Source organism: Thermobia domestica, chromosome 13 (assembly GCF_964235325.1).
Source record: "Thermobia domestica chromosome 13, izTheDome1.hap1.1, whole genome shotgun sequence".
Classification (NCBI taxonomy): Eukaryota; Metazoa; Arthropoda; class Insecta; order Zygentoma; family Lepismatidae; genus Thermobia; species Thermobia domestica.
Window position 1 is genome coordinate 138474557 of NC_137466.1, and position 26540 is coordinate 138501096.

General features: G+C 35.7%; 1 protein-coding gene across 1 annotated transcript in view; it reads left to right on the plus strand.

Moving 5' to 3' along the window:
• Window positions 1-418: 418 nt before the first annotated feature.
• The window catches only part of LOC145668573 (solute carrier family 23 member 1-like), a 109359-nt gene continuing 83237 nt past the window's right edge, over window positions 419-26540 (plus strand). Inside the window, exon 1 of the mRNA XM_081736574.1 lies at window positions 419-536. Coding sequence (XP_081592700.1) covers window positions 498-536 — 39 coding nt within the window. The 5' untranslated portion in view covers window positions 419-497. The remainder of the gene's footprint in view (window positions 537-26540) is intronic.

The following is a 26540-nucleotide window of genomic DNA, read 5'->3' on the forward strand; positions in this document are numbered from 1 at the left end:
TCAAGGTTTCACGTACTTATTATGGAACATTAACTGCAAGTACAAGTTCTGATTGATAAAATTAGACGTGGTGCTCAAAAGGAATAATAACTTTTTAACAGCAAAAGTAATAACCAATTTTTATGAATTTGTGTCACGAAGCAATTACTACAATAACATAAATATACAGCCAGGAATTCCAAACTAAGCACATTCCCTTTGATGGTGAAATACGAAAATTTGTCACGGACGTAAATATTTATTCTAATTCTTTACGAGTCATGTATTTGAGTTGTTGCGAGACATGTTACCGGTAAATATGTTACATAGGCCTACCAGGAAATGGGGAAGGAGAGGGGTATAGGCTAGCAGCGCCTCAGCCTATAGGCCATTCAGAACTGACAGAGCACTCACTTTCACTACCATCAGTTCAACACTGTTGCACAGACAGACGTGCAACGCATGCACGACGTTCCGAGGAAAACCAAGTGCTGGATACAACAATTAAGACAACTACCATGGCAACAGATAACCCTGCTTTCGATCTCCAAAATGAGGTAAGTGCACTTTGCTGTGTATTTTAAATTATCTTCTTTCACTGTTGGTGTATGCACACTTGCACAGTGTACCGTTATGGAACATAGCATTGACATCTAGATTACGAAAGGTCGCCAACTAGAAAGGAATTCCATCCTGTCTGGGCGTAACTGAAAACTTGTTTGTAAACAATTGGAGCCCACAGGCAATCGGAACAAAAGGCTTTCTCACGCATGATATTCTTGCGTGTAAGTTTGATTGATACGATACAAAAATCACTTACTTTCAGTTTCGTGCTGTTCGCCTTACATTTATTTCTATATAAATTTTGTTTTAAAAGTGAACATTGTGTCAGTACAAAAGTCTCAGGTTTTAGTGATTTTGAAGCTACTTATGTTAGATGTTTCGTTACAACTAACTAAAACGTTGAAAGATCCAATTTTAGGTTATACCTAACCCTGATTTTATAATTTTAAAAATACATGTAGCTTTTGATAAATTGTATTTCTGTAAGGTGGCCATAGTTTTCACGAGTCAAAGCACTTTTCATGGGCGCCAGTTTCGGGTATTTAAATTTGCGTTACTGACCTTGCTTGCGGGTTTTGTTCTTCAAAGGGCCGCATTAAGGAGGGTTCAGGGGGGCTGTAGCCCCGGGCCTCAAGGGGCATTCCCTATCAAAATCTCAACTGGCTGCTTAAAAGGATCATAAAGATACAATCATCATCATAAAATAAAATATGATCAAAAGTATGAAACATATTCTCTTAACTTCCCTAGAGTACTTTCACAGAAATGCATTGGGCGAAGACAAAAGGGGGGCACATACTTTTTTTCTAGCCCCGGGCCTCGAGATAGGTTAACCGGCCCTGGTGACTTCTACTGCAACATTAATTATTTTTTTTATAAATTTTTGTATTAATAAGAGTACAATATATTTATTCCAACTAGTTACACTCCCCATGATAAGCTAGTTGCCTTCGTTTTAGTTTTTACTCAAAATATATCAACGTACCTATACCTTGTTACAAATCGTTACTTCCATGTAACACTTCCCAAGTGTAACACTCCGATTTTGATAAAATTTGGCAGGTAAATACTACACATGAAATAAACGAATACATGTTTTTTTATTATTATTTTCTGCGGAAAAACGGTTTTAGAGGGCAAAAGCCCTCACCAAAAATTTTGACAATTGACGCCCAAAAGGCAAAAAGAAGTGGACCTAACTAAGGATGATACCATACCGGGACCAAGTACCTGGGGAAAACCTATATATCGTCTGAAAGCTCTTGCCATGAGAAGTACGAAACCATTTTCAAATCACGGGCAAACCCGCAAACTAACCCTATATGGGGCCACCTCCGAGAAAAGTAAATATTACCGCAGAAGCGCAGGAAGTAAGGAACCGAAGCGAATGTAATTGTATGTAGATATCGAATACGTAAAATAAGGAAATTCGTGTTTCCCAAGTGTTCCCAACCGATTTGCTTCAAATTTGGCACATTAACAGTAAATGGAAAATAAATCGACTTGTGTTTTTATTTGTGTGAAAAAACATTGTAAGGGTTAAAGGTGCTCTCCGAAATACTATAAAATACGCAGTAGATAGGAAACAGCTAGTGAAAATAGTGAACCTTTACCAATAGATAGATAGATAAATGACCTAGAAGTAGGAATCAATAGAGTGAATTTCGAGTGTATCGTGATTCTACTCGCATAAATTCAAGTTCAAAAACTGAACATTGAGCTCTCTAGCTACTTGTGAAACACGTACCACCTTATTTTACATATACAATATCTATGTATATTTACATATACAATTTCATTTGCTTCGGTCCATTCCTTCCTGTGCTTCTGCGGTAATATTTACTTTTATTTCGGAGGGGGCTTTGGTATCCACACAGTTTTCCCGAACAAACTAAAAAACACGTGTTCGCTTATTTTTTGTGTATTGTCTCTTAACACAGTTTCGTTGCAATTTTTCATGTAATTTAAGCACTTCGGACGTATACTTATTACATAGCACTTTTGATATTTCGTAAGCAAAGGTTTGGAAGGGTCTATGCCAAACCCACCTGTTTCTTTCTCTTTTTTTTCAGGGAAATGCGAAACACATATCACCTCATTTTAAGTCTACAATATCTGTGCACAATTTCATTCATTTCAGTCCACTTGCTCTTGCCTTTCGGGCGTCTACTTTCAAAATTTTGGGCTCGGGCTTTTGCCCTCTAATACCGTTTTTCCGCAGAAAATAATAAAAAACACGTATTCGTTTATTTCATATGTAGTGTCTATCTGCCAAATTTTATCAAAATCGGAGTGTTACACTTGGGAAGTGTTACATGTTAGATAAAAGTAAAATTACTTTTTAAATTTAATTTTCCCGTGATCTTGATTTGTAACAGTAATTCTTTAGAATTATTGTTCTTCTCTTTCGAAGATTAATGATCCTTTTTAGAATTATGTTACGTGGGACATGAAATTAAAAACTGAATCTGTGATCTTGGGAGTCAAACTCAACTGAATAAACCAACGAGCGCAATAAAATAGTAAGAAGGAATTAAATACCCTTAAGAAAATTCACAATCACATTACTGTCCATCACAAGCTCAAGAAGTCAAGTTCAGAACTACAGAGATCTCATATCAGATACAAACATTCAGCCACTGAACACTGTCTCTCCCCAACCCTTATTCTCTCTGCTACTATCTGAATAGTTTGATTGGATTGAATTAGAATTTAGCATTCTGTTCAGTAGTAAGGTTATATGAAACGTGGACGTACAGGTTATCGTGGATTCTGAACCACATAAACTTCACCGGGAATCGAATCTGGATCTCCCACGTTGAAAGTGCGTACGCTATCGATATAGCCACGAGGGAGTTTGTGAATAACATGAACAACTACCTGCTTAATACACAATTCTAGTATTTCGATGTTGGGACACACTAGTATTCAACATAGAAATGTTAACATTATTTGCAGGTCCGCATAAAATGGAATTGCATCCGACACGAGAAAACAAAATTTTTCGTGATAAGATTAAAGACCAGACAAAGGTACCCCAATATAATCAAATACACTTTTTGAAACAAGACATTAGTTTCTCGACATCTTTCGAGACGAGATAGTCTCAACTTTTGTCTCGTAGTCAACTCTAGTAGCAAGGAGGCAATGGACTCTGGAACTTTCAATTTTTCTCGTCCCCTAAAATTTAGATGTTAGGTTGGATTATTATTCGTGATCGACGTATGCGATGCGACTGATGGTTAGTTGGTTGATTTTAAGTGCATCGTTTCTTTCAGCAGCTAGGTGATATGAGACAAGGATCTACAACTTAACGTGGGATACAACCCACATGAGCTTCCACTGGGAATCGAACTTGGGTCTACCGAGAGCTTCCTTGCAGACTATGAGAATCAAATATTGGTCGCTACTAACTTTCTCCTTTCTTTCCTCAATTTTTGATTATTATGGCCCTGATTGTTTGTAACTGCACTAGCGAGACATTCACATTAGTCACTGTTCTACGTAAGCTTTGTTTCTTGACTTCATTCGAGGTCAGTATTTAATTCTTCTATCCTTCGTTTTCAAGACAAAGATTTTTCCGGTCTGTTGATTTACGGGAATTAAAAGGAAGTAAAACTATTTTTATGCCTTGTAAACTGAAGAAAATATATAATAATGTAAGCGATTGATTATGGTAGTGTTGATGAAAGAAAGCTTATGGGAGGAGACATAATGTTTAAAGAACCCATATGATTGCCCTCTAATAAGCTCACATCACCTGAAATTACAAAGTCAGGAATCTCTCGCACCAGAGTAAGTACCACATTGTTCTCAGCTATCTCATGGAGATTGTAACTGTTTGGTATTAAAAACACACTATGAAAATCAAAGGGGCTTACTCAACAGCAGTGATGGCTAAATGGTGGCCTGCGAGCTGGATTTGGCCCGAAAGAATGTTTAAGTCGGTCCACGGATAAAATTTTTAAAAATGTACAATTTGCTCACAGAACAGGGAGATTATTTCTGTCCATCTTAATATACCTGAATCGAAACCTGGCTTTCAAGTGTGACTTAAAAAAACTGTTTTTAAGTCCATTTCCGAAAGCTTTACCAATATTTCGAAAAAATGAAATTTTATAGTTATTTTGAAATGTTCATAGTTCAGGCCCTATTTCTCACAGGGACATAAAACAATGAACATGATACGCAGAATAGAACCAAGATTCAGAAAATGTTTGACTTAAGCACATTCACCGAATCATCGTCTCAAAATAGAGGGGGACCAGAAAACTTTAAAATGGCCCAAAATGTGAATTGTACTTTGTCCTGACTCGCAATACGTTACAGATAGGCCATCTCTGCTCTAAGTTTAATAAACTACTTTTATAAATTCAATAGTTCCCTTCATTCGGAACACGGGTGGTGTAATGGCAAGGTTCCAGAGTTTCTTGACTGGCACACATAAAAAACAGTGATGTACGCCTTTGGCATGGGAGACCTAGGTTCGATTCCTGGCGGAAGCTCATGTGGTTCCGATCCCATGTTAATCAGTAGGTCTACGTCTCTTATAGCCTCACTGCTGAACGGGACGTTAAACTCAACTCAACTCAATTCCAATCAAGAAGTGATATATTGCTTGGAACAAAATCGATTATGTATGGACTAGGCGAATGAAACAAAAGCTTTGATGTGACGTTGCTGTGTGAAATAGAGGTGTGGCTGAGTAGTTTCTTGCGTTCATAAAGCTGATTTGATAACGGTGTTTAAAGAGAGCTCGCACCGCCGCCTTCAAATACCATAAACCATGTTTCTTAGCATAGTTAACACCACGTTTCAGTCGCCAGCTCACAGAGCGAATTCTAGAGCCGCTCTGTAAAGGAAGTAGAAAAAAAAGTTCAGTTCTCACCAGTAGTGATGATTTCATATTTTCCTCGGAAGGAATTTCAATATAATGGAGGAGAAAAATACTACTACAAAAAATACTGGAAATCCGCATTCAACACAATAGGAGACGTTGCCAATGGGGAAGTTTTGTAGCTCCGGGAGGAACTTTCTTCCCCGGACCACCTCCTGAAATTATTTCTGCTTACCGTGGTTACAGTTGCCCATGATATGAGAAGAGACAGAATTTTCGTGACGAAATATGAGACAGGATAGTTCATCCAATAGAAGTACATACAATTTTTATTGACACGAGAGGTAATTTTCGAGACAAGAAGGATAGAACTCGACCCGTGCGGCTGATGAGTAGATGACTTCCCAACTACAGGTTCTACTGACCAGAACGTAAAACAAACTCTTTGTAAAGTTCTGTACGTAACTTTTTATATCCATAGTCATTGATAACAATGATGTAAGCAGTGGATGAGTACAATCATATGGACACGCTGATCAAGTGGCGCATCTATAGAATCAAGGGGAAACGGAAAAACGAACATGTTTATTTCCCTTAGGATTTCCTTTGTGAGAAATTTTATATTGCGGAACCACAAGCGGAAGGAACTACGCTTGCAAAGAGACCAAAGATTTTTTTAAAAAATCTTGTGATTAAGGATACAAATAAAGCTGTGAAATCTTAAGCATTTTTGAAAAACGATTTTTTTAAAAGCATATATATACAGTGGCGCATCCAGGATATGATCAACGGAGGGGCTAAACCATAGTTTGCAGCTTTATCCAGTGTATAACTGACCGTCAAGAGGGGGCTATAGCCCTTATATCCCCCCGCGCCTGGATCCGCGTATATATATTTCAAATTTAACTTCATCTTTGTTTGCTTTTATTCTTAATATTTATTAGAATTTGCGTTTTTTTTTTTTTTTTTTGAAAAATCGAAGTAAAAGAAATTAAACTTGTTATATATTTCGGTACTACTAGTAAACAAAAAGAAATGGGTCAGCTGTTTTAAATCCAAACATAAATTTAAAAATTGTAGTGGCCCATGTCCTCCTATCTCCCCTCCCTTTTTTTACTCCACGGCTGGAGTAATTATATTGCATATGAAAATGACTACTGCAAGGAATTCCATAATTAAGAATTTTTCGAAGATGTAAATAATAATAATAATAATAATAATAATAATAATAATAATAATAATAATAATAATAATAATAATAATAATAATAATAATAATAATAATAAAAGACACACAAGTTAAATGTTAAAACAATGCCAATATTTTTGGTAGTCAAATATTTTTACAACACTAAGAAAACTTGGGCAGTTATAGGTGTACCTAAAAATAGGAAAGTTAGAGATGCTAACGGCCGACATTTTGAGTGGAGATGGGAAAACAAAAATTTTCGTTAAAAAGTATTAATTATTTTTAAAATACAATGAACATTTGTTTTTCCCATAATGGATTCTACAGATAAGAAGGTGTCTTTACCACACACGGTACCGTCCTTGTCAGTCCTATGTTCAATCTGAAGTAGGCTATCTTGGTTGGTTTTTCACTGGAGTAATTAAGTTGCCTAACTGTACCATATCTGTGTTTTATAAGTTATACCGATACATATCATTGGTTTTTGGGTTGCCTAAATTCAAACTCACAGACAAGAAAATATTTCCATGAACAAAGAAAGAGACAAAATCACTTTTCTTTAAAGTTTAAAACTATATGTATGTCACATTCTCCGTTCTCACATACCCCGGGAAAATGCTGTACTGTGAGTTTCATTATTCTGTTAGAATAGCCTGATATCAGTTCGGTTTGCAAAACAAGAATTTTAGGAATGATTCAAAAAAATGGATCAAAAGATTGCGATCTTGGCCAATAATTAGATGTTGGGTCAGGAGCCACAAAATTTTTGAATGGCCTCTAGATAAATCGAGTTTTCATGTATTTTACGGAATAAGCATATCAAACTGAGTTCAGTGGTAGTTTTGGTTTGGTTGAACTACACTGTATGCAGTTCTCCAGATATAAGATGTACAAGAAAACGTTTGGTTGAATGAAATATATAGGATTTTTTGGGTCAGGGGCCACAAACATTTTAAATGGCCCCTAAATCGAGATTTTTTTTTTTTTACGGAATAAGGACATCATACTGAGTTAAGTAGTAGTTTTGGTTTGGTTGCACTATTATGTAGTTCTCCAGATATAGGGCGTACAAGAAAATAATTAATGAAATATATTGGATTTTTTTTGGACCAGGGGCTACAAAATTTTTGAATGGACCCTAAATCAAAATTTCATATTTTTTATGGAATAACTACACCATACTGAGTTAAGTGATAGTTTTGGTTTGGCTACAGTATATGTAGTTATCGAGATATAAGGCGTACAAGAAAATTTGTAATTGAATGAAAAACATTGTATTTTTTTCATTAGGGGCCATAAAAATTTCGGATGGCCCTTAAATCGAGATTTCGTACTTTTGCGGAATAAGGATATCATTCTGAGTTAAGTGCTAGTTTTGGTTTGGCTACAGTATATGTAGTTCTCCAGATATAAAACCTACAAGAAAATTTCTATCTGAAATATATTAAATCTTTTGATCCAATAAAACCATGAACTGCCATTTTGGGTATGATGATAGTTTAAGTTGTTACTAAAAGTTCATCATTCATGGCTTTTGTCTTTCTTTTCTTTTGTAGTCGCTATGCTCTCAACTTCTTTCGAGCGGTCCCGGGTTCGATTCCCGGTGGGGCACTCGGTCGAAAAAGTGTAAAACGCTTTTATAGGCCAGCCAACCTGAATAAGGTTTACCTCATTCATACCAGGCAAATGCCGGGGTGGTACCTAACTTATAGGTCCCAGGCTGCTCCATTCCTTCCCTTTCCTCGGATAGTGTGCTCTCCGAAGGATGTTATCCCTCATATGTGACGGGCTAAATGACCATAGATGCCAGAACCCCAGAAATCTAAATCCTAAATCCTTTCTTTTCTTTATTCCCTATTATGTTGTGTCAACATGCTTGAAATAGAAAATTAAGGGACAGTGTTTCTATCATGCAGCTCCTTGAACTTGAACGACATTTATAACTCTTTTCCCTCTAAGAGGAGTGCAGGAAAGAGCGTCTTACCATCATTTGTCACTGGGTACAAATAAGTGATAGAGTATGTTATGTCATTATATCAACATTGCATTCTAATCTTTCGAAGAACAACTGCAAGTGACACATGTAAAGGAAGTGCAGTAGCAATAAATAACAATCCTTCTAGACCTTGAAAGTGAGGGGCAAGTACATATTACGTCACCGGATTTCAAATTATCTACATACAGTACATAATTTTGAGTGATGATGTTAATGGGAATTTAGCATTTCTGAAAAAAAAAAAAAACGAACTGGATTTTTCAACTAATTTACGTTTTATGATCCTACGTGCCTAAAGAGTGGTTACCGGATGTCCTTTTATCTAAATGTGTGCTTGTTCGCTTGATGTCAAGAGCCTAGTGGTGACAATGACCACTGAAGTATTGGCACTGAATTTTAAAATTAACTGTTATACGGGACTCGCCAGTCCGGGGTTTTGAATTTTCTCCAAAACTATATACAATTTACTAAAAAAGAGGGAAAAAAATCTCTCGCAAGCGATCTACTAAGGATTTTGTTTGCATTTCAAATGTACAGTGAGAGCTACGGTGGATCAGTGGTAGTGTGTTCATCTCTGGTGCGTGGGATCTCTAGTTTAAAACGTGCTCGCGCCAAATTAGCTTTATGATGAACAAACGGCATGTGCGTAGGTTTTCTCGGAGTCCTCCCGTTTGGTTCAAATTTCTTCAATCCACTATTCCATTATTCGTTATTATCCTTCACCATCTCACTTAGCCTTGGTGCATAATCATGGGATGTTAAACTAGAATGTTCATTTCACTCATATGTACACTCATGTCCAAAATTAATGTTGCATGTCTATAAATATATTGTTGTAGGAATATAATTTGGTAACGAATTCGCCTGGTATTTCTTATAATGTTAGTATGTGTATGATTGGCAAAGACATGTATATGGCAAATTTCATGTCAAAAGAGCAGTAAATAAAAACAATAGAACGAAAATAAAACTTTCTTGTCCATTTAGCAACATTTTGTTTTACTCACTCTAATTTTCGTATTTATAATTCTTTTCCTATGAAATTTACCACAAATCTACATTTTCCGATTATACACATAGGCCGTGTCCAAAAGATACAAGTGTGCATTCGAAGTACGCTTATTTCCGGAACTGACGTCACCTAGAGTGCGTCAAAAGGTCCAAGTTCACAAGTCTGCGAGTGCATAGTACGTAGTGTGCGAGGATGTACACTACGTTAGCATACTTGCGTACTTAAGATGGGAGTTCTTCGTCGTAGGAACAACAATAATGTCAAAGTGACTTAATAAAACTTTAAAAGACATATTTTTAATATTTTTGTTGAGGTGAATATATTTGTAGGCTGATCTAATAATAGTTTACTTGATAAATATACAAATTAGTGATTTTACAAGTGGAATATAAAAATGTTACGCAAATAACAAACGTATTTACGTTGTGTTCTTTGAGTATGCAATGGAATTTAAAAATGTATAGGGAGAGCAACCAAATAGTTTCTTTAATAATGCTATAAATTAATTTGTGTTTAAATATTACATGGTATATGTAGCTTAATTGAAATAATTATACTGTCGGTAATGGAGCTATTTGCAAGTAAATGACAAATTTTAATGGCGTATGAATTAAAATGTTAATCTCTATCATAGAATAATGAATACCTAGCTTATTCATTTCTCTATACCTACAGCTACAGCTGCAGCTGCAAATATTAATTCGTAGGTAGATAGGCCTAATTTTCTAGTTTTGATTGTAAACAAATTCTTTTCAAAGCTACCATATTTCCTTGCACTTAAGAGACTGTAATATACCAATTACCATACATTTTACATTTTTGACAGCTGCCAAAAAGTGAAATACAGATCAAAATTTCTTTTTTGGTCAATGTTCCGTTAAGGGGGTCCAGTGTCTTTGACACAACTTCTTTCTATTGATTTTCGTTTGATTACATAATATAACGGTATATTAGGTTTTATTAGGTTAGGTTACGTTACGTTAGGTTAGATCAGGTCAAGTTAGGTTAGGTTAAGGGAGTCCAATGTAGTTTGGACCTCCTTAACGGAACATTGACCTTTTTTTTTCCACATTTATCAAAGATTTCACAAATTCCTCTTGGTAAGTCATTACTTTTTTTTTGATTCCTTTCTCAGCGATTTGATCTTTCGGTTCCGGTTTTCAGAACTTGCCTGTTAGCGCATATATATATATATAAAGTTAGTAACTAGGTTCCTTTCTATACCAAAGTTTAATATTTAATACACATATTATTGCCGAGCGAGCGTTAGCGAATGAAGGCAGGTTACATGCTCGCAGTGGATGTTCTTTTCAGTCTTGGTTACGAATCGATTCATTGAATGAAATGGCCAAAGTAAAGACTTGCCTTCCATTTAATTTATATAATCCCATTACGGTGCCCATTATGAATTGATTATGAACAAATAATTCCTTCCGTATAGTTGAACAATGAGAGCCACTACATTGCATACTGTATTTTTTTCATTTTTTCATATTTGGACGAGGCAATTTGTTTCGTTACTGAGTAGCCATTTTCGTAGTGGGAAGCATGTAGGGGAGACATCGTGTATATTACAAGAAAGATGTAGGGCGCCGAAAGCATAGTGAAGTGCACGCAAATGTTGAAGTGTATACAATGTACAAAACTCATTCAAGCGGGCTTATAAGATAGTAATCTTTTATTTTTTAACATATTATTTTAATTAGGGTTATCCACCTTGAGTACACGTGATCCTTATAAATTGGTATTTCATAGTGACATCATAGCTTTTTCCTGTAAATTTTGGTCCTCATGTTGTTCAACTCCACCACTTCTTTCCTTGTCATCCTTATAAGTGTTAACTTTTGGTGTAGATTAAGAATATGGAGGCACTGTTTTGAATCTATATATTCACAAAGAAAGGGTAACATATAAGGAACTTCAACATCAGCACAATATGGTAGAAATAGTCTAATCAGTATGCCTGTAACTGAAGCAATACAGTATAACGACGACAATTATAGTGTCATTGTTGTGTATCTACCATACATAAAGGAATTATACTCAATATGAACTCTCTCCCAAAGTAAATATTTGCAGAGACGGCAAAGCTTAAGCTCTCGGCATACATGAAAGAAACTCTTAAGTCATTTTATGGTTACCCCATATTGTGAATCTGCACGATATATCTATCTTTAATATAACTGGAAAATCTTTCACCTAAAACAAAACAAAAAACATATTTTTTTCTATTACTCGAAATTCTCCCTTCTTTTGATATCAATGTTCCATATTCCACCACGATGAGGCGCTGTAAACAAGTGTGGATCAAAAGCTAATTTGACGAAGTGTACACTATTTAGTGTGCACTCCATTAGTAGACTTCGAGTGTGCATCCTCGAAGTGTGCACTATGCGCTTTTGGACACGGCCATAGTATCAGTATTAAAAGTACCCTGCGAAATCATTATCAAATTATATTCTTACAAGAAGACAGTTATAGATATGCGACAATCATTTTGGACATGAGTGTATATAATAAGTCATTAATAGTAGCTATTATAATGAGGGTCAAAATGGTTCTCATAAAAAAATCCAGAAGGGATTGTTTTATTGAAGACGATTTTCTAAAACGGCCAGCAAATGTGTTAATGTTTCATAAATAAGTATTTCACTAATATTTTAATAATTCATGTGGCGCAGTGGCGTATTTAGGGGGGTGGCTTCCGGGCTTAACCCCCCCCCCGAAATCTTACTTAGTATAGTAAAGTAAATAAATAGCAGAATAGTAAATATCTTGCAGAATTTTCACATTTACAGGCAAAGGCCCCCCTTGAAAGTTAGCAAAGCCCCTCCCGAAACAAAATCGTAAATACGCCACTTATGTGGCGAGTTCACTGGAGAGGATCAGCTTCATCATTCTCCGAATCATCAAAAAGATATGCAACATTAGTGTCACCCACGAGACGAGAAATTTCTCGTCTCGAAAACGAAACAAGAGTCGCGTCAACAAGTGCCTTTTCAAATTCGAAAAGAGAAAAAAAAAATCTAGAGTATCGTGAGCAACACTAGTTCACCCAATTGTTAGATTTTAAACACTGTCTTAGTGTTAACATGATTCATAGTATGAAGACTATAAAGTGTTAAAGTAATTTTGCGGACATAATGAATAGCATTTATCATCGTTTAAAGATCACAAGTCGTTACACAATATACTCCAGCAATAAATATTGTTCGAATGTTGTTGTATCACACACACACACACACACCTTTTGTTGACCTCTCGTGACGCGGAAGAATTCTGATTACTTCTAGTTAAAATTTTTTAAAAATATAAGGCATATATTCTGTACAAAAATTTTAAAAATAAGACAATACGAGATAGCTTATTTCCCCTCTTATTAGGGATGCTCACGAGACAAGATTTGAGGCTATATCGTCTCGAAAATGTGCTGTAAATTAAAGTCTCGACTCGAAAAATGTATTCTCCATTGGAAAAGCTGTCTCGACTCGAATTTTGTCAGGAAAATTCTGTCTCGACTCGTCTCGTGCGCATCTCTACCTCTCAACTTGTGAGCAACACTAATTAGGATATATAGGTATACATACAGGGTGTTTCAAAACACCCACAACGTTGGGAGTTAATTCCTGATACCAAGGTAAAACAAAAAGTATAGAGCAACCTGGGTGCACAAATGCTTCCTTTCGGAGTTATAGGCTACCGAAAACGTGGAAAAACGAACTTTAAAGATCTATAGCTCCAAAACTATGGGGCCCACCGTACTCGGGTCAAGACCTTACTAAGAAACTAATATGTGCTCTATCCAAAAATACACGTTTCAGAATTCTGCAGTACTTCCGCAATAATTTTTATAGAGGTAGTTTGAGTACTTCAGATTATATGCACGTAACCAAACTGCCTCTACAAAAATTGTTGCATGAATACCTTAGGATTCTGAAACATGTTTTTTTGTTTTTTTTTTTGTTTTTTTTTTTTTAAATAGAGCACATATTAGTTCCTAAGTAAACTCTTGGCCCGACTACGGTAGGTCCCATAGTTTTGGAGTTATGGACCTTTAAAGTTCATTTATTTCGTGTTTTTGGCAGCCTATAACTCCGAAAGGAAGCATTTGTGAACCCAGATTGGTTTATACTTTTCGTCCTATTTTGGTGTCAGGAATCACCTCCAAAACGTTGTCGGTGTTGCCTGAAACGCCCTGTATATAAGTGCAGTTCGGTTTACAAATCATATATTACTTGTATAGTGTATAGTATATTCGTAATGCTTATAGTAAGTTTACGAACACCTTATATATAAAATATAATTGCTTTACTTTCTTTCAGGTCAGAAACATTTACAGCACTAAATAATGGATAGTGATAATTTCCTAATGTTACAAGTTTCTCGCAGTGTCCACTCAACCTCTACATGAAAAAAAAAATCTAATTTCATTAAGTTTCTGAACAAAATGTATCTTAACACGAGATTGCATGACTTTTCGAACACACCATATATTTACTTTCAAACAGACACACGTGCTCACCTACACATTTTCCTAAGCCATTTGTGAGACATAGGCCTATGCCACCTTGAATAAGAGCTCAAACAGAGACAAGATACAGAGAAAACGTCATTGCATAAGTTTTGTTCAATAAAGTGATGCATGTCATGATAAAATCAAGGATATGTTACCCACATCCCTCGTTCGACAATATTATCATTGAGCAACATCCGTTTCCCGTTGCTTTTTCAGCATTTGCTCCATACTCTTACCAAATACTTCCCTTTCACCAAGTACAAGGATTTTGCCTAAAATTTTAAGTTTAACAGAAATCACGAATTACGTCGTCAATTACGAGACAGTAACCTCTCAAGGTAATTCTTTACACCAAATTCCAAGAAAAACAAACAAACAATGTACCTGATTATCAAATGCAAGATTTGCTATGTCTTTAATTGTTTATAGATCTATTGGTTTCCAGTTCCATTTTGTTTAAAAATTTGTTAACACCGTCAAAATTCGCTCGTGTTTAGACAAATGGTTGCACGTGTCTCGACTCAGGATAGTCCCTCAGAAGTTTATCTTTCGAGCCATTTTATAGAGATTCCATTGTAAGGCAATTTGGGAGCAACTTAATTTAAGAAGTAGCAAACTGATAGGTTAAGATAGCTAATTTAAGACTAAGCAACCCAAAATTGATGTCATCAGAAGTGGATGCTCTGCTGATCGTATTAGTGGTGACCAGGGCCCGGATCTTGTTGACAAGTCAACTTTTTTTTTCTGTTGCGCATAGGACATGGCAAGTTCAAATAAAAACGTTATCCGTCAACTCAAGGTCCTAAAAGTATATTTTTTTAGAGTCAAGTTTTGGTCACTTTTAGCCGTTTTAAAGTTTCATGTCATTTTTTTTTTTAATATTTTAAGGTAACTTTCAGGTCACTTATGGTCTTTTTAGTCTTTTTCTTCTACATAAGGAAATCTTAAAATGAACACTGTTTACGGATTTGAAAAATACCAAGTTATATTATCTCTTTTCCTGCTTCCTGACTATTGGGGTGGAAAATTGCATTTCTAAAAAGCTAATGAACAACACTAAGCTTATAGGTGTTTGACGAGGTGTAGGGGTTAATAGGTGGCCAAACAGATGGTTTTGAGTTGTTGACTACAAAGGATGTGATCACGTGAATAACTAAAACTGGGTTAGAAGGCGTACAAATATTTTGAAAAGGTTTTTATCTATTATTTTCGTGTATACAGTCTACACTTGCGAACTTCTAGGCTATTTTTTCCTAGTTGAAGTGAAGTTGGAGCAAATTGTCACTTTCAGTATGTACCATAGTTGTAATTCTATGGTACGTACAACGCCGTACAACGGACTGATCTATGGAGTGCAACTAACTGAAACAAACCTTTTGAAAATGAGTGAGAAATTGTAATTATAATACAATAGATATTCAAAAAATATTAATATTTAACGAAATAAAGATTTTTAAAAAACGCCAGTTTTAAGTTCGATTTTTGTGAATTTTAGGGTCATTTTATAAGAATTTTAGCGTAATTTTATAGGTCACTTTTTAGAAAAATTTAGGTCAACAAGATCCGGGCCTGGTGATGACATATTTCCAGGGCCATCGTTTGAGAAGGGCAGGGAGGACAATAGCCTCTGCCCCTGCCTTTAAGAAGCATACACTTTTAATAATTATATAATAATGAATAAAAAATGGGACACTTTTATGTTGGTGGACATTTTTCCCGCCTCCTGGCAAAATCTAAAATTGCGCTACTGCATGGTTCACAAGGTCACCTGGACTATTTAGGACGCAGATTTTGCCCGAGTCGCCTAGGTGTGGGTGTTACTTTCAGATCTGATTTTACCCAGACAGAACCGGTGATTCTACACTGAGAAAAATTCGATCTCCGGAAAGCGGTATGTTGTACAAATATACGGAATCCTCTTGCTTACTAGGAGCCGCGGTAGCTCTCTGGTAGAGCGTTCACCTCTGGCGCATGGAGTCCCCGGGTTCAATCCCAAACCCCGCCAAGTGAACTTTGTGGTAGACAAACGCCGTGTGCGTGGGTTTCCTCGGGGTTCTCCCGTTTTCTCCCACTTTCTTCATTCCACCATTTCATTCATTACTCATCATCACCATCTCCTTTAGCCTCACCGGCATAGCCGTGGGACGTAAGACTCAAAGATTTCATTTCATTTTTCCTCTTGCTTACTACAGAAATCAGTACGGAGCATACGTTATCCGTAAGCTACGTAGGCACTCCCTTAGATGTTGCATCATGCCGTTGCAGGATGTCTGATATCTAACAGACTTCCTTATATTACATACATATATGTATGTTACCTTCGTCAACTATATAAATGAAATGAAATCTTTGAGTTTGACGTCCCACGGTTATGCCGGTTAGGCTAAAGGAGACGGTGATGATGAGTAATGAATGAAATGGTGGAATGAAGAAAGTGGGAGGAAACGGGAGAACCCCGAGAAAACCCACGCACACGGTGTTTGTTTCGTCAACTATATGTTATATACGTCCATTTGTATGTGAGATCCTGAGCGCCTATATTGTTTCACACGGAAAGTACGTGCAGATGGAATACTTATACAGAATGTATTATAAAACATGCGTTTTCAGTTATACGTTTCTTATACGTTAAGTCCAAAAACTACAGGATTTACAAATGTAACGTACTATTTTACGTACGCCACATACGATTTTTTTCTCAGCGTAAAGAAACTAAAATCATTTAAATTGTTCACCATAATTCATGGGGAGAACTTCATAGGAATTAATGGTGTTCAGTACTCGAGTTGGAATTGACGTCGAAGTCATGAAATCTTATTACATGTAGGACATTTTATCCTAATAAGATTTCATGACTCGACTACTTTAAATAAAATTTCACGTTTGTTCGTCTTCCCACTCAAAACTAATAGAACGGTTTTGAACAGAAACTATAAAAGAAAACTTAGCATAGTACAGTATTTCTATGCGATAGTATTAGTGGTTCGCTTACTTAGACTTTGAAACCTGTCATAATAAAAATGTCGTGTACATTTATTGTCTGTAATTCTCATGCTGCTATAGATAGTCTCTGCAATAACGCACACAATAATAAAAAACGAGGTGCACCATACTTAGTGAGAGGAAGATAGAGAGAGAGAAAAAATAAATAAAATGTAGTTATAATTAAGTAGGTTAATTGTAGGTTTCCCGTGGTATAGCGAAATTTCGTGGTCTTCTCTTCACACTGGGTCCCTCCAAATCATTGAGTTTGTTGGATCACGGGTCACGAAGTTCATGACAGTTCCATCACTGGACTAGTCTTGCCCAAAAGACAAAACTCTAGGGATGATTTTCCCCTTGAAAATTTTATAGAAGTTTCGTCCAAAAAATTTGTTCTTGTTTAGTCTCGATTCTGAAAAAAAAAATGCCTCGTCTTGTTTCTTATTGAAGTAGCTATATTGAGTAATGATTTGTGTATCTTTAACCGTTGATAAAATCTCTTCATTGTGTTTCTACAATAATTTTATCAGTTTATAGTTTTTTTATATTATGAACCATGTAACATTAAAACAATTCTTGACATCTATAGTGACCGCGACGACTCGTGAGTCATGAATCCTAGGCTGTGCTCGAATTATAGACTTTTCCTCACTAGGATGGCCACAAAGTTCCGATTCCGGCGGAATCGTTTCTTGTAGATCCGGTTTTGAGAACCGGTTCCACAACTGGTTCCAAAACCTTGGTTCCAGAATCGGATCTTAGGAACTGATTCCATACCTGGATCCGAAGACCCGGTTCCAGACCTGGATCCGAAAGCCGTCAAAGACCCGTAAATGAGGCACAAAGTTCACCTGCAAAACACTGCAAAGAGGACCACGCTCTTGTGCCCTCTCCGCCCAGGCCCGCTTGTCCACACACACAGAAAAAAAATGTTTGGTCCACCAGTGGGTGTTTAGCCAAATGAGTTTGCCAGTTACCTAATTTCTTTAGCCAAATGAGGCAAGCGGCCGCCGCCTGGGCGCCTGCCTGTCGCTTCTACCATTTCATCTAGCACACTGTTCACAGCTTGCCAGCAGCTCGGGTTTACCGTATGGATGGCCACAAAGTTCCGGTTCCGGCGGAACCGGTTCTTGAAGATCCTGTTTTCAGAACCGGCTCCGGAAGCGGTACCAGACCTGGATCCGAAAAACCGGTTCCGGAACCGGATCTTCTAGAACCAGATCCGTTCAGAGTCACCAGGAATCGGTTCTAGCCATCCCTACTCAAGTGTGATGCATCGGAAGGATTCGCTACGAGTCGTGGAGTTGCCTTCCGAACGCACATTTGAGAAAAAATGCACCAACAACGTTGCCAAGACATAGCAAACGAGCAATAAAATAGCACTTTAAAAACTTTAACAAGAACACTAACAATTATTTGAATCAAACGGTAACAATAATAAGGGCAAAAATGTAAAATAACGACAATAATAGTGATAACAAAACGAAACTTAGCGGTAATCTGACAACACTGCATCTTCAGCAGATGTTCTCAGTATGGCGCGAGAGACAACACTTCCAAAATTTCATGGGAGGGTGTTGACGACCGGGACATAACCTCGCGTTCTATCGCTTGATGAAAATCGGTAAAAAGCTTCACGACTCCTCGCCATCACTATAAGACTTGTGTGAACTAGTATTTCTCACGAGACCCATGAAAGTTAGTCTCGTCTCGACTTCCAGGTTGAAAACGACACTACAATTTCTAAATTTCTCGTTTCGTCTCATCTTTAATTTAAGATAAACGTTTTGTTTTCTAGACGAAACGAGAATGTCTCGTCTCGTGGTTAACACTGCAACCCAAAGTATCGATCCCATCTTACTAATTAGTTCCATTATTCATTAGCTTAAAAAGCGTATAACTTATTGGTAGCAATCCAACTCTAAAGTAGCTAAGTGTAAATTAATATTCCACTTGAGAATATGTTGAAAAAAACTCAAATACTCTTTTCAAAAGGGGAGAAAAAATCAAGCATACTCGAAATAATACAACAAAGATGAAGGTAGAAACTGGAAAGTTCCGGCAATTACATATTCCAGCTTCATGACGTCAATGAGCATAGTGTTTTGAGACTCTTCGTATCACTCCAGAAAAGGATTCCTCGTAAGTTAAGGTGTCATTCAGGTTAATATATTTTTAGTCCACATTTTCTTGTGTAGGATCGCTGACACGAAATAAAAGTAAAAAATAGTAGGAATTTATGAAAACCACTTTATAAATCACAAGTCATGTTAGGTTTTACTTTTCCTTATAGCTGCTACATCCTACGTATTACAAATAACCCTCTTTTGGTCACCACCCACCCAAGCGTAAACTGTCCTTGTTTACTTTACTTCCACCTGGCCATGTCTGTTTTCCTCAATGGGTAATTCTTACCTTTTCTGGGTTAATGCATTTAAAATGTCCGTTTTCACGACACGTTGGTTAACATAACAAAACACTAAAGTATGTGCTTTGTTTTCTTTCTAATGTTACACATGCTTCCAATTATCAAAAAGTTTCACATCGAATTACGTACATTTTTATGACTGTACAAATAACAGCATAATGACTATTTACGCGCTTGTTTTACGTTGGTATATGCATTTGAGAGACAAAACTGTGAGGGACTTTTCATGCAGTTTGTAACAGTTAATCGTTTTCAATAGATAGAATCTATGATGAAGATTTTCTATCTGTAATGCTATACTTTTTTGCCGTTGTGCTATTTTGTGAATACTGCTGCGCTAGTTTTTTTAGTTACGAAGACTGCTGTTGAGCATGAAACATGGAAATATCACAAAAAAAAAAAAAAAATCAATAGTGCCTCATAAAAATCAAATAAATCAACTCATGACTTTTTAATGCCATAAGAATCATTTATTTATTGATTTTCTCTTTCTCAACAGATTACAATACTTTTTTAAAGAGGGTTTACGTTGAAAATGTATATCTACGAAGCATATACAGTTTAATCATAATAATAAACCAAAAGTTTATATCTGTTCGTCACGCTATCCCTAATAACAAAAAGTCCTGTAGATATCGTTACTGTGACGACGCTAAAAATATGTCGCTACCTGCGCGATTGTTAGCCTATTTAATGATTTGATTAGAATTAGGAATTTGATTTGTAGGATTTTGGCATCTATGGCCATGTTAGCTCGTCAAGTATAAGGGATGATGTCCCTCGACGATCACACTTGTAACGTATATATAGGAATCACCATTTAAAATGTAACGATTATAACCTATTATTTTCCACGTTACATTCCAGCCCACAGTTCGTGTAATTTTTCAAAATATATCAACACGATCAAATCACTTAAAATCAGGCGCAACACTTTGTGTGATTATTACCTTTTATTCCTTTTCACTTAACTTCATTAATAATAATTTTTCTTCTCGGTTGTCATAGCAACGTTTAAATAAACAACTATCTGATGTTACGGTAACTAAGAATAACGATTATACATATAAAATCAACTTATATCTTTAGCTGCTAAGATTAAATCTTATTTCTTTATATTTAGAATCAACAACATAAAAATCCTTTCCTTCTTCTTCTTCTACACGACAAATTGTGTACTTTTATGCACCGTTGCCCAAAACCAAGATATAAAAATAGAAGAAATTACAAAATAGATATACAATATCGTTGTACACTATCCAAAGAATTGGGGAGGAAGAAAGAAACGGGGAAGGAAGGAAGCGGTCTGGGACCATTATGTTAGATACCATCCCGGCGTTTGCTTGGTATGAATTAGGGTAAACCTCACTCTAGATGACTAGCCTCACTCGGACACTTTTTCGACCGAGTTTTCCCGCCGTAAATCGAACTCGAGATTGCTTGCGCTAACTTAATAATTTAAATCAATACAAATTTTTTGTGTAACGGAACTCTTGAATAAGTTCATAAATATGAAGTTCAGGGTGCGATTATGAGTAAACTAAAATAAAAATCTATTGCTAAATGTAAACTATTACAGCTTTTAATTTAGCATGATTTTAACTTCTCGTGTACAACGGGCTGACGTTCTGGCAGAACAATTACTAGTAAAATAAATGAAAGTAGTAATAAATAATAAATAAAGATAAAACGACTATATAAATTAACAATAATGCAAAGATGTAATAATTACCGCAGAGAACAAGTACTCTTTAATAGTCTTTACAACTTAATTCACAAAATCAAGGATGTTTATCATGTGGGAGACTGACATCCATGTATTTATGCAAACTTGCCAAATATAATATACATTCTTATAATATAATTGTTAAATATAAGATAAACATAAGAGATCTTGGTGCTAAACTGGCCTAAATATCTTCGCAATAAACATACTATTATATTTGAAATTAAGAAATCGGTCACAAATGCATATAAGTATATATTACTAAAAGATTTTTAAAAATGGAAGAAATATTTGAATTCCTTCACTCCTGTCAATACGTACGTGACTTATTGTAAGATGACCAAAGAATTTATTTCAAATTTTCTCTTAGCACATGAAACTGAAAATTCAATGAATGTATCCTAATTACTTATAAGAATTTCTAATAATGTATTCCATACGAACACAAAGTCAAATTACTGCCTTTATAGTTCATAGAGCTTTAACGGGTTGTTTATAATCAAGTTTTTCCCATTAATAACATATACCTATCCATTAATAAAATGCATTTTACTTCCTATTAGCTTAATATGACGAATACATGAAGTTTTCCATAGCTCGATTTTGGTGTAGTTTGCCACAACATTATTATTGCTCATTTATCTTATCATTATCATAAAGATGGACACATAATTAATGCAACAAGTAAGGGTTGCCACGTGACTATACTACAACACTTACATACTTTACAATTGTTATAGCCCTTTCTGATGGCACTTTCCCTTTTGTTATAGCCCTTTGAATGCCTAGCGCGTGCACTTTTGATGCACGTAGTCGCTAGTTCGATTCTCTGTGGGTGAGCACCAATAGTTTAATTTCACAATTATTAACTTTCTTTAATCATCCGTATACTTTAAAAAAATAAAGGACATAATCGCGGGACGTTAAACTAAAAAAAAACTTTGTATTTATTATAAACAAAATAGTAAAAAACGGTGCCGAACTCGGTATAGTATTACTGCACTCTTCTGCAGTAAGCATTATATAAACTTATTATAGTTCAGTTCAAGTACTCGAGATAACCATTTTTGTGCTTTGAAGGCCGTCAAATGCGTTTCCACATGGATACGACGAGAGCTCGTCCGTGGCTAAGCGGTTAGCGTACCCGCCTTTGGCGTGGGAGACCCGGGTTCGATTCCCGGCGGGAGCTCATGTGGTTCGGATTCCACGTTAATCAGTAGGTCCACGTCTCATATAGCCTCGCTGCTGAACGGGACGTTAAACTCAAAATCAACTCAACTCATGGATACGACGAGTAGGTTTTGTGTTCATGAATGTGTAACCAATGTTGAATCTCGGAATATAATAAGGAAGATGTCTTAAAACTTTTCAACAATGACTTTTTTCTTCAGATAGGCTGCTGCGAAAAATTAGAAGCATAATAGAAGTAGCAGTAGGTCTACGACTGATCAACTTTTAGCTTCGTAAATTAATATGTATACTATTGTTACATTTATTGGTATATTACACACTTTTTCCTTATCTTGTAACAGTCTACGATAGTGATGCAATCCGTAAGCATCCCAGCATTAAATAAGAAGAAGAAATAAGAAAAAGTGGAAATCGCCTTCACGTTGCACGGTATTAGATGCGTAGCGGAGGTCGTTAAAACTTTCATTTGTTTGCATACAGCGGAATTTTCAAGAGGATCTGCTTGGTTTCCTTATATTAGTAATGTGGTACCTGGATAATGTTCTAATAGTTTCGATTGGCTTGTCGAAAGGAACGGAAGCGGAATCGGTGAGCAAGAACTTCGTATACCAGGATGTCAGTTCGCTATTAAAAAATACTCTAGAAATCACGATCCACTAGATTTTCGCGCTAGCCACCAGGCCAACAATTTCCCCACTAAACAAGTATTCAAAACCACCAGATTTGGTGGGAAATCACTAAATTAGCAACACTGCTTCCTATCTGCGCCTACTTTTCATAATGATCTTTTCCCAATTGGGTTTCCAGTTAAAATTTTGAAAGCATTTTTATTCTTTTATTTTTTCCTTCATTTTGGCTACCTGGCCTGCTCACCTGAGCCGTAAACGCTATAAATTGTGCAATTCCTTCTATGAAGCTTCCGCCGTCCCTCTGAAATCCGAATATTCACCTGAAGATTTTGTTATCAAATACTTTCAGTCTGCAATATTCTCTCAAAATAAGCGACCATAAACTTTCCACAAGCTCGATTCAGTTTTCTTCTGGAAGAATAAATTATTTCATTTTAATGTTACGAAAAAGATTAACATTTTGAAACGTTAATTCTCTTGTAAACGTGTCTAGTGCTTTTGATTTATTACTAACCTAACAAAAATGTTTATTGGCAGTTTTTTTTTTTTTTTTTTTTTTTAATGAAAGCACGTTATTTATCAGCAGAAAATATTATTATAAATGCGAACGTGCAACTGTTAAAATATTTCTTCAGACTTTTGCAGCTGCATTATCACCAGAGATAATTATGCAACTTCTCAAAGCAAAATCCTTAAAGACTGTTTTGTCGTCTATATCTTTTCTTACTGCTGCTTCTCAAAACATTTATAAAGTGTTTCACATCGTACTATGTTTTATGACCCTACAAATAATAACACTACCTTTTTTACTTCTTGCATACTTTTCAGTGCCGTATTCATTAATATATGTCTGAAGGAACACAATTTTATTTATTCGATGAAATTAGAACAGACACTCTACTGCAGAGAACGATTTTAGCATAATAAACAAAATAACGTGAAGAATTGTTACAGATGACTTCCTTGATAGCAAATAAAACAAAAGACAAAAAGAAGAAAACAGATGTATTCCACGTAATATTAGAAAATAATCTGTAAATTAAACCAATAACAATGTCACTTGTACACCAAGTGAAGGAGTTTGGCTTTTGTGGTGTGGTATTTTTAAAATTATTATTGAAACCAGAAGCAGTGGTATATTTATATCAACTCCGGTTTCAATAGAGAGATTACAGTGTGAACATGGCCTATATTCTTGGGATGTTTAATAAGTTGCAAAAGACTGACTCACACTATCTGGTACCGTTTTCAATCTATAATGATCAACGTTAAAATCGTGTTTGATCTATGTAGATAGATGTTGAAACCAGAGGTCCCACTGGATTTCATTTCCTCTATTAGTACAGCCTTAAGTGGCCCTATCACTGCGAAATTAAAATACCGCTAATTTTACAGTAATTGCGTGATATCTTCCAATAGATTAAAGATAATCGAAAAGTGGAACAAGACCTCCCTAGACAATATTATTTTACGTGAGATACCGTTATCACGACTCACTTATCTGCTTTCGATTTCCAACCATTTAGAAAATCGGCATTTATTTTCGCGTTTCTAAATAACTGTAAACGGAAAGCTACTAGGTGACTCGTGATAACGTTAACTCTTGCAAAATAACATTGTGTAGGGAGTTCTTGTTCCACTTTTCAACTATCTTTAATCTATTGGAAGATATCACGTAATTACTGTAAAATTAGCGGTATTTTAATTTCGCAGTGATAGAGCCTCTTATGAATTTTTGAAACGTTTAATCGATTGCGGCAAACAGTTTCTATCTATCTGTTACCATTTTTATTCTATAACCATCAACGTTAAAACCAGAAGTAGTTTATTTCTGCCACTTTCGTTTTAATAAAGATATTAAACGCTTAATTGCAGAAAAGCTCCGTCTGTTACCGTTTCCACTCTATAAAGATCAAAGTTACAACCAGAAGTGGTTGATTAATGCTACTTCCGGATTTATTAGAAAGGTTAGAATGGAATTGGAATATTTTTTTAGAACGCTAATTGATTACAGAAACCCCTTCTCGGCAGCTATTACAATTTTATTCTATTGTCATCAATGATAAAACTGGAGGTGGTTCATTTCTGTCACTTCTAGTTTTAGTAGGGAGATTAGTGTGCAGATGGAATACATTCTTGGGACTCTTAATCGGTTAAAAAAAAAAAAAAAAAAAAAACACTTTTCCCTATCTGTTACTGGTTCCACACTATAACGATTAACATTAAAACCGGAAGTGGCTGATTTACGCCTCTTCCGGGTTTAGAAAAATTCGATTGGACTCTTTATTGCTAATTATTACGGCTTTTATTCTATGCCATTCAAAGTTAAAACCGAAATGGTTTATTTCTTATACCTTTTTCGGTTTTAATACAAAGATTAGAATGTAGATGGAATATATTCTTCGGACGTTTAATTGGTTGCTGTAAGCCAATTCCTGCTATTCATTACCATTTACGCTCTGTAGCGATCAACCTTAAAACCGGTAATAATTGATTTCTGCCACTTTCTGTTTTAGTAGAGAGATTAGAGTAGAGATAGAATATATTCTTAAGATGCTTAATAGGTCACAGAAAACAGCTTCTTGGTATCTGTTACGGTTTTTATTGTACGGTGATCCGGAAATACTTTATTTCTTACAATTCCGTTTTGAGGAGGATTAAGAGAGATGATGGTACCTATTCTTAGACTGTTAAATTGATTGCAGAAAGTAGTTTCTTGCTATCTTTTATCGTTTTTGCTATGTGTAGATCAACACTGAAACCTGAAGTTGTAGTGGATTTGAAGCACTTCCGGTTTTAGTAGAACATTAAGGATGGAATTATAATGTATTCTTTGGACGCTTAATTGATTGTAGAAAGCTCCATCTCTCTGTCTATTGCCGCTTTTGCTCTACAACGATCAACGTTGAAACCGGAAGTGGTTGATTTCTACCATTTCTGCTTTAAGTATTGGGTCCAAAATCGAATTTGGTTTCTAGCGTTTGATTCTCTACATTTTAATCAAATTTTGTGATGATTGCTCAAGTAGCCCTTGAGATTTTTTGGTTTCCCGGACGAACATGGTAGACTTTTGGTAAACCAGACTCTTTACAAATTAAAAATCTTTTTATTTTCCTAGATGGATCTAGAAATTGAGACAATATTTTACTTATTTGTTTTAAGTTAATCATTTTTAATTTGTTATTTTAAATATATTTTATTTTTTAAAGTAAATACTGTATATGAATGGTTCGCTCTTGCTCCTGTGTTCAAATCCTAGTGAGAGCATAGAATTTTCGGTGTTGATCCAACATTGTGTGACAGAAGGAGATTAAAAGGGCAGGAAACTAAAGCATGTTTCCTCAACGGACACACACACACACACACACACACACATACATACAGACATACATACATACATACATACATACATACATACTACATACATAGGCCCCACATACACATAAACAGGAAAAGAAGTACTTCCCTTTCCTGTGAGTAATACTGTACATA